Source organism: Charadrius vociferus, unplaced genomic scaffold (assembly GCF_000708025.1).
Source record: "Charadrius vociferus isolate BGI_N301 unplaced genomic scaffold, ASM70802v2 scaffold111, whole genome shotgun sequence".
Lineage (NCBI taxonomy): Eukaryota > Metazoa > Chordata > Aves > Charadriiformes > Charadriidae > Charadrius > Charadrius vociferus.
The window spans coordinates 3767629-3780910 of NW_009647046.1; the positions used below are offsets into that span (position 1 = coordinate 3767629).

General features: G+C 43.1%; 1 protein-coding gene across 1 annotated transcript in view; it reads right to left on the reverse strand.

Annotated features, from left to right (window-relative positions):
* Nucleotides 1–10732, reverse strand: part of CRY2 (cryptochrome circadian clock 2) — an 18989-nt gene extending 8257 nt beyond the window's left edge. Inside the window, exons 1-3 of the mRNA XM_009895713.1 lie at nt 10728–10732; nt 10284–10392; nt 6616–6758 (exon numbers count right to left, since the gene is read on the reverse strand). Of these exons, the coding sequence (XP_009894015.1) occupies nt 6616–6758; nt 10284–10392; nt 10728–10732 (257 nt within the window). The remainder of the gene's footprint in view (nt 1–6615; nt 6759–10283; nt 10393–10727) is intronic.
* Between the last annotated feature and the right edge of the window lie 2550 nt (nt 10733–13282).

Below are 13282 nucleotides of genomic sequence, written 5' to 3' on the forward strand. Positions count from 1 at the left end.
CGCGCTGCCAGCCGGGGACGGGGGCTACCTTCAGAACCGGCAGCAGGGATGCAAAGGTTAAAAACGAAGCCTCCTGCGGTTTCCTCCCGGTTTTCCCGTTTCTAAGTTGTAAACGCTGGGAGGAAGAGACGCTCACGAGCAGGAGAGGGGAGGGGGGGGCAATCGGGATGCGCGGGGAACGCAGAACACTGCGGTTTTAGTGCGAGGCTATAGACACGGTCGCACTCTCTGCCGCCCCTCCAAGCCAGTGTGAAATGTGTTCACCTGATTCGTGTCAATATGGACTAATGCTAGGGCCGCATGGTGAAATGTGACTTTCTGTCTTATATACCCTTGTATAACCGCAGGCCTAAGAGAAATGGAGTGGTTAATGTATATAGTTTTAGCTTTTTGTAAAAGACATACTTGTCTTTTACAAGTATGTAAAAACCTTTTACAAGGACCGGTTTTGCTGTTAACCGTATGGTGTCAAGCCATAAAAATCTGGAGTCACCCTAAGGGTGAGCTGAGGAAGGCCATGCACATGCATGGAATCTGGAGACATCCTAAGGGTGAGCCGAGGAAGGCCATGCGCATACGTGGAATCTGGGGTAATCCTGAAAGCAGCCAGGAAGACCACCAGATGGGAGCCAAGAAGACCCCGAGGGCATGCGCAGAAAGAGATAAGCCTACTCCTGGAATTTATTTGCATAGACCCACCTTTTAAAGAATGTGTATTAGCAGAAAAGATATAAACCAGAAACAGGAACTGTACGGTGTGTGTCTTGGTAGAGCAAAGGCTCCCGGCGCACCCAGCGCTGTTTGCTTGCATTTATTCATTTAATAAATTGTAAACTTAAATTGCAACCCGATTTGGGACTAAGTTATTTATCACACCAGTGCCCTGAGGGGACCCTTGCAGGCAACACATTCTGTCCTCTGCCTTCACCCACGCACTTTTTGGCCGGCCGTCTCTGCGTACCACCCCAGAGATGGTAAGAGAACACAAACTCTCATGAATACAACCCCCTCCAATCTTCTCTGGGGTTTGCTCTGAGCTGTGCCCCCCCCCTCCCAAAGCCCATCAAGTTCACCGAGATCCCCAGGAAATCAGCATTGCCGCTGGAAGGGAAGCGAGGCGTTTCCAATGGCAGCACTCCGGAGAGGCTCCCCTGTTTCCAGAGTAGTTCAGTGCTTGGAAGCAAAAACGTGACAAAGCTGCACCGTGTTTGCCCTGAGGTGCTTGGGATGGGGGAGGGGAAGCCACTTCTTTAACACTGCCTCTTTTTTTCAGTCCTCTTCCACAGATCTGCTGAGGCTGCAGCTCAGTCTGAGATCCACAGTTACACCACGTCCCAGATCCACAGCTAGAACTCTTGTGAACAGACAGCTACTTGGAGCAAATCGCTGTGACTCGCAGGGGGATGCCAGTGACATCCTCAAGAACGTGAATACGAGTGAAGTTACCTAGTACAGCTCCTAAATTCCTAAACTGACAGTTATTGGATCTGGGACAGGGATCTCTAAGAGACTAGGACAATTTGCACATTTCACAGCACCTGACATGGCATTATGCAACAAAATTTGAACCTTTCACAATAATGCTGTGAAAAGAATTATCATATATTGGGTATTGTCCAGTATTGGATATTATACAATACATGCTAGGAATTATAGTGCTGTTCAGCCTTTTGTACAAAGATTTGTCCAGGAAGCCCCCCAAGCAGGAGTCCTTTCCTCCCTCCTACTGACCTTCTAACCCAAGCAGTACAATCTCACAGGACTTTTCCCAATGACAGAAAAAGAACCCTCCCCAGGTTTTAATACTGCCATTTCATCTGTCTCCCCCAGCGCAACTCTCAGACTACACGTGACAGTTATTCTTCTAGGGTTTTTTTGAAAACAGAACAGAGAAGAGCAGAATCCCTGTATTCATCATACAAACCCTAACCTTTCTGGTGTTAGTGAACACACATAAAACCAGCTGTGCTACCAGACTAGCAATATACTGCCCAGAGCTACCTGGATGCCAGAAGTTATGAGAGTCTTTCTGACTGTCAGTCACACAGTCACCACTTTACCTCAAGAAAGCAGGCAGCCAAAACCTGATCAAAACATAATTCTGGTGCTGCTGGGATTTTAAGGTATCCTACAGTCAGTCACCTGTGACAGCAAAGTGTCTGCAGACTTTGAATGCACACCCCCACAAGTGTCAGCTTCTGACTCACATCTCCACAGCAGTGCCCCAGCAGGATGGCTACCGGGCTAGGGAAGGCTGGTCGCCTCAAAAAACTGACACTGCAGCGTGCTTGCAAGTGACAGGGCCTGGTTCTGGTGAGGGACTGAATATGCTCCCCCCTGCTTCCTCGCGCAAGGAAGAGCCGGCTGCAAAACTGCAATGCACCCCACTACTGATTCACGCAGACTAGTTAGTTAGCCTCACCAGCTTATGCAATTGCTCTGATCTAAATCCTCACTCCAGAGAGCTCGCGTAGGGTTATGTGTACACAGGACAAGGGGTATTTCTGCAGATTCAGAGAGGAGATGGAGAGATAACCAACAGATATTCCACACAACAGGTGCTGGACAAACAATTCAACTTCTGCAGAATCACACATACGAACATACGGAAGATGAAGAATTGACTTGATGACAGGCTAAGTATCAGCACAGAGGGAAAACACCTGACACCAGAGCACCATGCAAGACAGACACGGATAACAAGATCTGGCAGGCAGAAGTTTGACTTAACCTTCTTAGACAGAAATAAACCACTTTTTTGGCATAGTGTAATTATGAATTGCAGAACCACCAAGGTATGCAGGCTTCCCCAGTGCTTGGTTCCTTTAAGTTAGTACGTGCTCCTATTAAAGCGCATTTAACTATCATTTCAGCCTTAGGCTAGAATATTTGAGGAAAAGCTGCTCCTGATGCATGCTACAAGCATACAAGCTCACAGTGTTCTTTTCTGACCTAAACCACTCCCCCTAAATAACCCAGGCCTGCCCGGGATTACGGAAACCACAACGCTGACCATCAGCAAGCAGACTAGAGAGGATTTAGATCCTAAGGAGGAGAAAACAGGCAGATCCAGAGAAGGGACAAAACAACCTGTCAGCTGGAAGTTGTCAGACAGAATAACTGTCAAGTAAAAGGCTTTGAGCAGGTTAAGCTGATACCCAAGAGATTATCTTTTCTGTCTGACTTCTACAATCTGAACATCGCTAATCTTGACTGGGAATTCCTAGATTTTCTTAGGAGTATTTTCCAGCACTGACGCTGATGTTCTGTAGCCCTCTCCTTGTTTTGGTGGGAGGAGGAGAAAGATGGTCTGATAATCACATAGCTATGCTGGCAGTGACAACAAGGAACATATTGTAGTCTTCCTACTGGGTCGAACTGCTGAAATTCACAAGTTAACTGAAGAGGCTCTTTGTAAATGTTTAAAAGGAGCTAGCAGTGGTGGTACTGGGAATACACTACAGGGGACAAGAGAAGGACTGCTGGAATCATTTATGTGTAAGTGAAAGTTTAGTCTAATTTGTTCAAAACCAGGCCTGACAATCTTGTTGGAAACATGATTGAAGACAGATGAGAAGTAGAACACTACCACCAGGTTACTAATTATGCAGGAAAAACATTAGGCTGAGCAGAGGGACAACACATGAGTTAAAAGACTGGGTAACACGACTGGAAGACAATATATTCTGAGAGGCGCTTCCAAGAGAAATACAGTATTAGAACTGTATTACCACCTGCCGAGAAATCTCAGAGATGCCAAGAACCAGGAAATGTCAGAGTAACTGGAGACTTCAACTGCCTCCACACAGACTGGGTAGCTGTCACATCCCGTTGCCTGCCAAAAACCAATTTTCTAGTTGCCATAAATGACTGCTCCATGGAACAATTAATCAGGAAGCCACAAGGAAAGGCAATTCATGATTTGGTCTTATGCAGTGCTAAGGTATAGCTGAAAATGTTAGTTATCACTTGCCTCCTCTAACCATGACTTTGGCATGCATCAATTTAACATCATTCCAGAAGCAACAAAACCATAATGGCTTTTATTTCAAGAAGAGAAATGCACAAAATTAAGGAAGTGTGCTAAGCAAAAAGAATAAGCTGAGATATTAAACACTGACAGGCAACACAGGGATGATTTGAAGACGACGTTGGGGAAAAAAAATTCAACAAATACACACAAACCATCAAAAAAGATTTCAGAAAGATCACAAAAGTCAAAACAATTAAAGAATAGCATCATCAAAGATAATAGAAGGCAAAATCCTTCAGAATAATGAAAGCCAAATAAAGACAGAAAAACCACAAACTGGTAGGTTAAATTAAAAACCACAAAAGCAGCCTCTTTGACCTCCCAACTCAAATGAAAGTTTGAGAAACCTTACCCCCCCAAATAATAATAATAACAACAACAACAACAAAAATCCCTTTACAGACACTCCAGAATATTTATAGGGCCAAGAGGTGATCAAGTCATAAAAACCCTCAGAGACTGTAACATCACAGCAAAAATCTATGCATTTAGTTTTGCACATGTATTCGCTATGGAGGCATTCAGGGAGGCTATCAGTCTGAATCTCTTTAAGGAAATGGATCAGGAGATGTCACAGACTGGGAGGTAAGGAAGAAACACCAAAACCAAAGCTATGTTTAAACAGCAACAGCTTGCCAGGCCCAGCAAGCATTCACCCAGGAGTTGTAAACGACATTAATAAATACCCAAACTAATAGATGCTGCGTGTAACACTTGCCTTAAAACTGTTTGCATGCTATAAGGAAAAAAAAAGCAAATATGACTCTCCAGATTTAAAAAGCATTTCAAGGGCATTACAGGGATGACAGAATAGGAAGTCTGATATGTGCATTAGGCAGATGGGTAGAAAATACTAATGGAATCAGTGAATGCATGGGTATATGCAATATGCTGGAGGGTTAATTTGGCTTTGGTAAAGGGAAGATGTGCCTCAAAATCTATTAGTGACATTTGAGCCTGGGGCAAGGGAGATTCAGTTGATATACTCTACCTGGACTTTCAGAAGTCATCTGACTAGATCCCTCACTGAAAATTTTTAAAGAAACCAAGATAAATTGGGAAAAAAGAAAGGTCCCTGCAGACAGAAAATTCTTTGAGATACAGGATAAAGTAGGAATCCATTTTTCCAACAGAAGGAGAAATCCTACACAGAGCTGAGCTAGGGCTTGTGCTGCTCAACATTATTCATAAATTCTCTGGGAAAGGACAAAAAAGATGATGATGATAAGGTTTACTAACACAAGAAGCTGTCTGGGAAAGCTAAAAATGAAAAGCAACTTAAAAACTTCCCTGTACACCACATGACCAGCTGACAAAAACATCAGGTGAAATGCAGTGTTGGTCATGTTTTCTCCATATGCATGGCTATGCAATCTTAACTTATATAGTATCAGCCTCTCAAATAGCTATGGTCTGGTAGGAAGCCCGGAGACATCGGTTTAGTGTTTAGCAGCACACAGAAAAAGCAGAAAGAATGCTAGCAACTATTAGGCGAAGACAAGAAACATTATAACATTATACAAACGCAAGTCACTCCTACATTTTGAACACTTGCTACAGTTTTCGCCACTGCTTTACATCTCTAGAAATACCCAGAAGTATAAAGAAAGGCAACGAAACTCAGAAGAGATACGGAACAGGTTCTACCTGAAAACTTCTGTAAATTAGGGCTCTCCACCTTGGAGGGGCATTGACATTGAAGGGGTGAGGATGTAATAGGTATTCATGATCTCTTCTAATAAAAAATTAGAAAACAGTGTCTGCTCACAAGACAGGTTCAAGAAGAATCCCCCACACTCCAAAGACAAACATTTCCATACAGCATGCGCAAAGCTCCTTCCCATAGGAAATTATGGATGCTAAAGATTTACAGGAGGAAATCTATATTCAGTATTACTGGCACAAGTCACCAAAAAAAAAAAAAAAAAAAAAAGCAACCAACCTCTAAGTATGATACTGAAACATGGTTGAAGTCAAGCATACCTCAGAGTCTCAGAAATACTGTCTCCACTGTTTAAGGAGATCTTATCTATATATGAAGATTATATATAAAGTAAATATATAAAACATAAAGGCAAGGCTGTCCCATAGCAAATACACAACAAAAATAAGGCATTCAGGTTTTAGAATAAGGTAAGTTTGCCCAAATCTACCTTGTTCTACTTCTTCCAGCTGTCCTGGCACGTCCATCAGTATAAAAGCCCTGCCTTCATAACCTGTTTGAGACAATAGCTCAACTATCTTTATTACAATGAAAAAAAAAAAAAAAAGCAGTCCATGCAGTGAGGACATGCTCAAGGAGAGTAATCAATAGGACACAGCTGAGCAACTTAAATGACCGTCACGTATAGTTTAATAAGCTTGAGGCAACACCTTTCTGTACATTCACGTCACTGTCAGCACTTTGGCGTGCTCTAATCAAAAGTGCGAGCGCGCAAAGTAATCCTGTTGACACCTAGGCTCACACAGGATGACAGCGATCAACGTATAGCGATCAACGTAATGGAGGAGACTGAAGTCTTCCCAGACGCGACAATCCCAGCCTAGCCCAGGAAGCACCTCTGCCCTTGCTCTCCCCGTACCTGTCCAGGTCATAGAGGGTGTGGGAGTTCTCTATCACCACCTCCACGCCAGCCTCCTTGGCCAGTTTGACGATAGCTGCATCTCTCTCCTTACCAAAAGGCTCCGAGTCGTATTCAAAGGTGAGGCGAGTGACTCCCCATTCCTGCAAGAAACACAGTACACAACTGTCAAACAGAAGACTAACTAGCACAATTACAAATGAGGATGCCAGTATTCCTGGTTAGCATTACGTCCTGGAAGCTTAGAGAGGGTTCCTGTGAGGAGCACCAGTCTGGAGTTGAGATAACCAAAGAATCAACGATTTTATCAGCTCTAGCAAACATCGCGTATGCAAATTCCTATATATCAGGTTTAAAACATGTAAGATGAGGTTTGAGTTCTTCTCTATTCATGTTATTAGGTTACAGCTCAGTCTCCAAGACTAAAACCACCTTGTTTTGCTGCATGTGCTGTCCAAAACCAACTCTACCACCCTGTTCCAGCATTTGCAGAGAAAGCATTTCAGACAACTCTTTCAATACAAGTTCTGCTCAAAATACTGTCTTTTTACCTGGAGACCATGATTAAGTAAAACCAATACCCTCTAATTGTTTTCTAATGTCTCTTTAAAGCCATTGCATAATACATGACCAGTGCTCAACCTAAACAGCAAAAAACAGGGTAGTGGGAAACACAGGACAAAGGATGGCAACTGAGTGAACCTTTCTGGGCAGCATAGTAGAGTGTGATACTGCAATTCAGATTTAAATTAAAGTCCTGCCTTCGGGGAGTTATTTCACACTAGTCATGCCATACACCTATTCTGTATCTTCACACCTTTAATCCCTCATAGATTACATGGAATAGGCCTTATAAAATAGCATTCAGCCTCTTCCAGGCTTTTCTGGAGCACAGTTTGCTCTCAAAGACTATGGCCTAGTTTTCCTCAGAAAATGAATCCTATGAGAAGAGGTTTAATGGTTTCCACAGCGACCCTCCCGAGACATCCATCAAGCAGAGCAGCAGCCCACAGATTTGTTTAGCAAACACTTTAGTCAAACACAGTCAGAAATCTATAGAGACACTTAAAAACCCCCCATCACACAACTAAGATGTGATCCACATTCACCAAGTGAGACAGTCTAAGTCACCTCTCTATATACAGGACAGTCTTTTCCACCTCAGAAGCAGAAATAAAATACAAAGAACAGATGGGATTAGTTCACTAAAGACCATTAAAAAATAATGCCAAAGATGGGGAAGAGAATTTAGAAGCAGAAAAAAACTGTACAAGACCCCTTCTTTTCTAAACTTTCAGTTTCAATCCTAAAATTAATATTAGGAAGGACAGAGAACTAAAACAGTTATGTACCACTGAATGTACATCTCAAAGAGGTCCTCCACTCCTTTTACAAAATAAGAACATGACAGCATTCATAACTCAGAGCATAAATTCCAGGCCCTGCCCTGCTCTTATGTGATTTAACAGCTTCATTTCAAACTTTTCTTTCTTTTACAAGAAAGACAGTATCAGCTAGAAGGCTTGGAAAAGATGGCTTTGGTCTTGAAGAAACACACATTACTGCCTTGAAAAAAAGGAATGGAAAAAAGCATTTAAGGCTAACAGATATCTTAGGTAAGAATACAAAACATCAAATTCAGATACTTCCTACAGTTTTGAGAAGCCCACCACTGTATGTGCTACAGTAGCACACAGAAAGCAGAGCACAACCAACCAGAAAACAGTAAACTGTATGACAATAAATTGCTGCAGATGTGCAACAGAGAAGTCATGACTGACTTGTCTCTTAGTATCTAGCCTATAGCAAAGAAAACCTGTAGGGCAAAAGCCCCAAAATACACTAAAGGAATTGCGAGCAAACTTCAGTGAACAAATTACATGCTTTTCTTTGACAGAAGAGGTAAAATTACAGAGGAAGTGAGACAAAAAAACCTCTGTAACGGTTAACGCAGAGCTAGTAAGTACACTTCTTGTGATATCCATGCATAATAGTGCCTTTGCAGCGACTGTTATCAACAACATATCTCAACTACTGGCAGCAGAAGCAGAAATGATATTAAGTCTAAGTGTTGCATTACCACATGTGACATAACTCTCCACAACAGCTGACAGCAAGGCATGAGCTGCTTCTAATTCACTGTTCAGCGTAGCAGCTCCTGAGAGACCTTAATTCCCATGGAAGCTATATATTTACCATATAATAGCATGAACACCTCCCGCCCCCGCACATTTTTTTTCAGTTCTGCTACAGCACATTGAAGATATTCATCAACCCACCTGCCCAGGCAAAACAGACTGCAGCAAAAAAGTAGTCTGATTGATTCCATCTCTCAAACCTCAGACTCTGCCAAATACTTTTTGTTCTTTGACCAAAGCAGCCATTTTTCTCCAACAAAGTTTTAATTATCCTGTAAATACCTTGAACTAAAATAAGGAGTGCACGGACTATTGCTACTAGCCAGAACTTATTTGCAGATCAAAAGATAAAAATAACCCAGACTCTGAAAAGGCTAAAAGTGGCACATAGTTTGTGTCATGTGTTAAGATGCAGAAGCCAAAACAAATACCAGTGCTCCTTCTGACCTGCATAGTCCAATTCCCCTCACCAGTACTGCCCTTCTCCAGAAAATACACATCAGAAAAATTTACAGCAGGAGGTTATAGATTCAAGTTTACCTCTCCTTCTTAGCAGTTGCTCTATAGCAGCTTTGGGGACAGTAATTCTGTCAACCATACGTAAGATACAGCCCACGTGACAAAACCAAGGCAAACCCCGTAAGACTATTGTGAACCATGTTTTTTTACTTTAGCTTTGTCACTCTAGCAAAGACACCATCAAAAACCTTCAAAGACAGTGGGAAATACAATCTTAGAGTAGGACAGAGGAGAATGATACTGCTTGAGGAACCTTGATATTCAAGGAGATGCTCTTGCCAGCCCTGTCTCTGTCACAATCTGCAGCACTAGTATATCACTTTAAAAATGGATCCCACTAATCCGTCATCAAACACCAGGGTCACTGCATATTCCACTGTCCTAAATCATATAGCAGCAGGATGCTTGGACCCAAGGTGTATTCTGCTGCTGAGCTGACTGAACTGCAGCCTTGAACAGAAGAAGAAAAGGAAGGTCAGCTAACATGAAAGCTTCCGAGTTTTGAAATTTTAACACAAAGCCCTATTTGCCATTCACATACAGATCAATATGCTTTTTCAGTTGTCTGTAAAGGTGTACAGTCATAGCAGTCTTCCTGAGTAAAAGCTGCAGGAACAAAATGGCCAGTAGGGAAAAAGCTCTAAATACAGAGGAGTCAGCATGTTACAGTGCAACCCTGTGAGACCTGACTTACAGAAATGAAGGCAAAGACCACCAGTCAAAAAGAGAAGCTGAAGCACCCCAGTACTAGGTTACACCCTACTACTAAATTTCTTTGCAAGTCTGAGTTCAAGAGTGTATCTGGCTCCCAAGCTGGCCCTTAGGTATAGTAGTTAAAGTCAGTGGTAGTTAACGAGAAGATTTTGTTATAGTGAAGAATTAGTTATAGTTGAATAGAAGCTGAGGGGACCTCCAGCACCTAGCAAATCATTAGTGAGTGAAAATAAGGATAGCACTGGAACATCAGTTTTTCTTCACTATGCTCCAGAAAATTACTTTATTTTCTCTTACTTTAAAGAGTCTTGGGAAGACATCTGTTGGCTGCCCTCGCACAACAAACAAGCGAGAGTTGAGTTTCCTTAAACTGTTGTCCAGATCTTCCAGAGACTGCAGCAGAAATCTGCAGAGAAGAAACAACAGCAGTTAGTGTCAGTCAGTCTGGTTACAGCTAAAAGACAAACAAGGAGAATTTGCATGGAACTCCAGCAAACATGCATCACCAAATGAAACTGAAAGTTAGGATAAGAAACAGAACACAAGAATTTGTATTCATCCCTGATCTGTCTACCAACTGCTATGAGAGTGCAGCACCAGCCAGCTCCCAGCCATTCATATGCATGTTCTGCTTGTCCAGATGCAAAAGGTTTCCAGGATTTTCTTTTTCCTGCAACTCCCTTCCCATCTTCTCTCTCAGGCTGGCAGCACACACCTGCCAGCTGCTCTCTCTCACATTACGACATGGTGAAAAGCATAAACCATATAATTCACTATATTATATTCTTTCATGAGTTTGGGGGCAGGAGAGATTTTGCATATGATGTAGAAAGATGTCGATATACTACTTCAAAGAAAGTAATGAATTACTACATGAACCGTGCGAGTTTTACAGTTCTGGTTACAAACAGGCAATGCCACAGGAGAGAACTGTACACTCCTAGCTCATCAGTAGCAACAGACTGAGCAGCAAGATCTCCCAAGGCAAGAATTATCTGTAGTTGGAATAGTTGCAAACAGAACTGCAATTTATCTTCCACCATGAAGATGTAAAGCTAAGAGCATGCCAAGACATTCATCTATTCCCTCCCACCCAAACCCGTAAAAAAGCATTTAAGTACTTTTTGCATTTAATGGTGTGTCTTACTGATCCCCCACTATTATAAAACATTAATGTATTGTCTTTACTTTCACAGCCACCCCTGTCACCCCACCTACATTGTAACTTCACTTTGTTTTGGCTAACTCTGCAAAAGATACCAGCTTTAAAACTTTAATGTCTGCAACAGCACGTGGCATGGCTGGCAAACTTGCAGCCCTTTGTAAGTGAGCCTGCCAATCTCTACCTCTGCCTCATTCCTACATTCCCAGTCTGCAGCGTGACCTGCAAGACATGAGTATCTGCATCAGCTGCCTTAAGACCAGACGCAGCTAATAGGAAAGCTAAGCTACAATTGCCCTGCAAACTGTGTACTTCCTCTATCCTCAACTGCGCTGCCCATAATGCAAACTGAAAGCTTTGAGATAGAACAGGCTTCCTCTGCACTTCCCAAGTGAGAAAGAGACTTGGGGTTGATGGAAAGAAGTGCCCAGTATCACAGTACAGAAGACCCAGAACCAGGTCTGGGTAAACTAAACAAACCACTCCCCTACCTTGAGCCCACTTTCTATCTATTAAATAAGCATATCAACTTTCCAAGGTGTTCTAAAAATTAAACAAGGGTTAGTCCTACATGACTCACACATGCTGTGCAGTTAAATAATAAGGGATTTTCAACATGGTAAATTTCTGGAAGCTAGGTAAAACACAAGCATTTCCTTTTGGAGCACAGAACTCTGAATACAAGTGATTGCATAAAAAAAAAAAAAAGCAAAACAAAGCCAAGGTTCCTAATGGGAACCAATGGAACTCCAGTAAATATAAGTAAATTGCTAATACATTTTTGCCTAACAGCCAGTGGTGCTAATTTCTGATATCTGCAGTAGGTACACACATCCAAGAAAACACTTTTTAAAAACTTCACCTGCTCATATATTCCATTACTACAACATAAATAAAACTACTATCTGCTTCCCTCCCTCTGCAATGTTGGTGGAAACAAACAAGGATTAAATGGATCAGGAATTAATCTTTTGGGGGCACTGCTTTGGTTCTTCCAAATGAGGACAGTTTGCAACAACAGCAGCACGTGAAAGGCATTTCTGTCTGCTGCTGCTGCCTGTAGAAAGTCTAGTCTATGGAAGGATCTCTTCAGGCTCCTACAATATTAAGCAGTAACACAATCCACAATTTTCTGTAATTTGAACATCTACATTGTGGTCATTTCTGCACATTTACAATGTTTAAGCCATCTTCTGATGTGGGTTCTACAAATGCTTAGAAATCACTCACACTACCCCATTCCTCTGAGATGAAGCTGTCCAAGCAGAGACAATCAGCTACAACTACAGTTTCCCTAACCTTACACACAGCCCTATGGTATTTCAAAGAGCACTTAAAGGATTTTTAGCCAGGTGGCTGTCCTGTTCAGAACCCCCTTGATGGGGTAGTGTGAGGGCAGGGGGAGATCTGCTTCACTTGTATGCAGCGAGTCTTGCAGAGAAGAATCTCTACCTGGATTTGGTTTCCAAATGTTTAGGCAGCTGAGACCTGACAGAATAGCATTATGTAATGTTACTGGCTACCAGTACACAAGGTCTTCCTCTCTGCACAGACACGACTCACCCCATAAATTTTCCTATTTGTAGAGAGGGGAAAAACCCCAACAAGCTTCATCGCCCCCTTCCTATCAGCAGCCAAACTGCATTCCCGTAAAAATTTGGGGGATGGGAAGATGGCAGGCGTGTGCACATGCCTACGCACACTCGGCAGCCGAAGGGCAGAGGGAAGGCGTGGTGCGGTCACGCAGCTCTGAAGGTTCTTTGCGCTTGTCTCTGAATTCAGGAAAAAGCGTTCCTGAAGCGAAACGCCCATCGGCGGCGGCTGCTGCTGCTCTCACACATTCAGCCAGCTTGCCGGGAGAAACTCTAATGACATTACATAAAGTTGAAGGCACCCTCCCACACAGTCAGGCAACGCCGCTGTGAAAACCGTAGCGAGGCCAACGGGGGAAGGTAACCTCTCTCCTGCAGGCAGGGGACCGGAGAGCAATACATGGACCGGACCGGACAAGGCAGCGTGTGCTGCTCCCGTTCCTGCAGCGGCCTGACCGACACGGCCCAGCACCTAAAACCCTCCCCACCGCCGGACCCGCCGCTCCCGCCCCCCCCCGGCGCGGACCGACACCCTCGGGCCC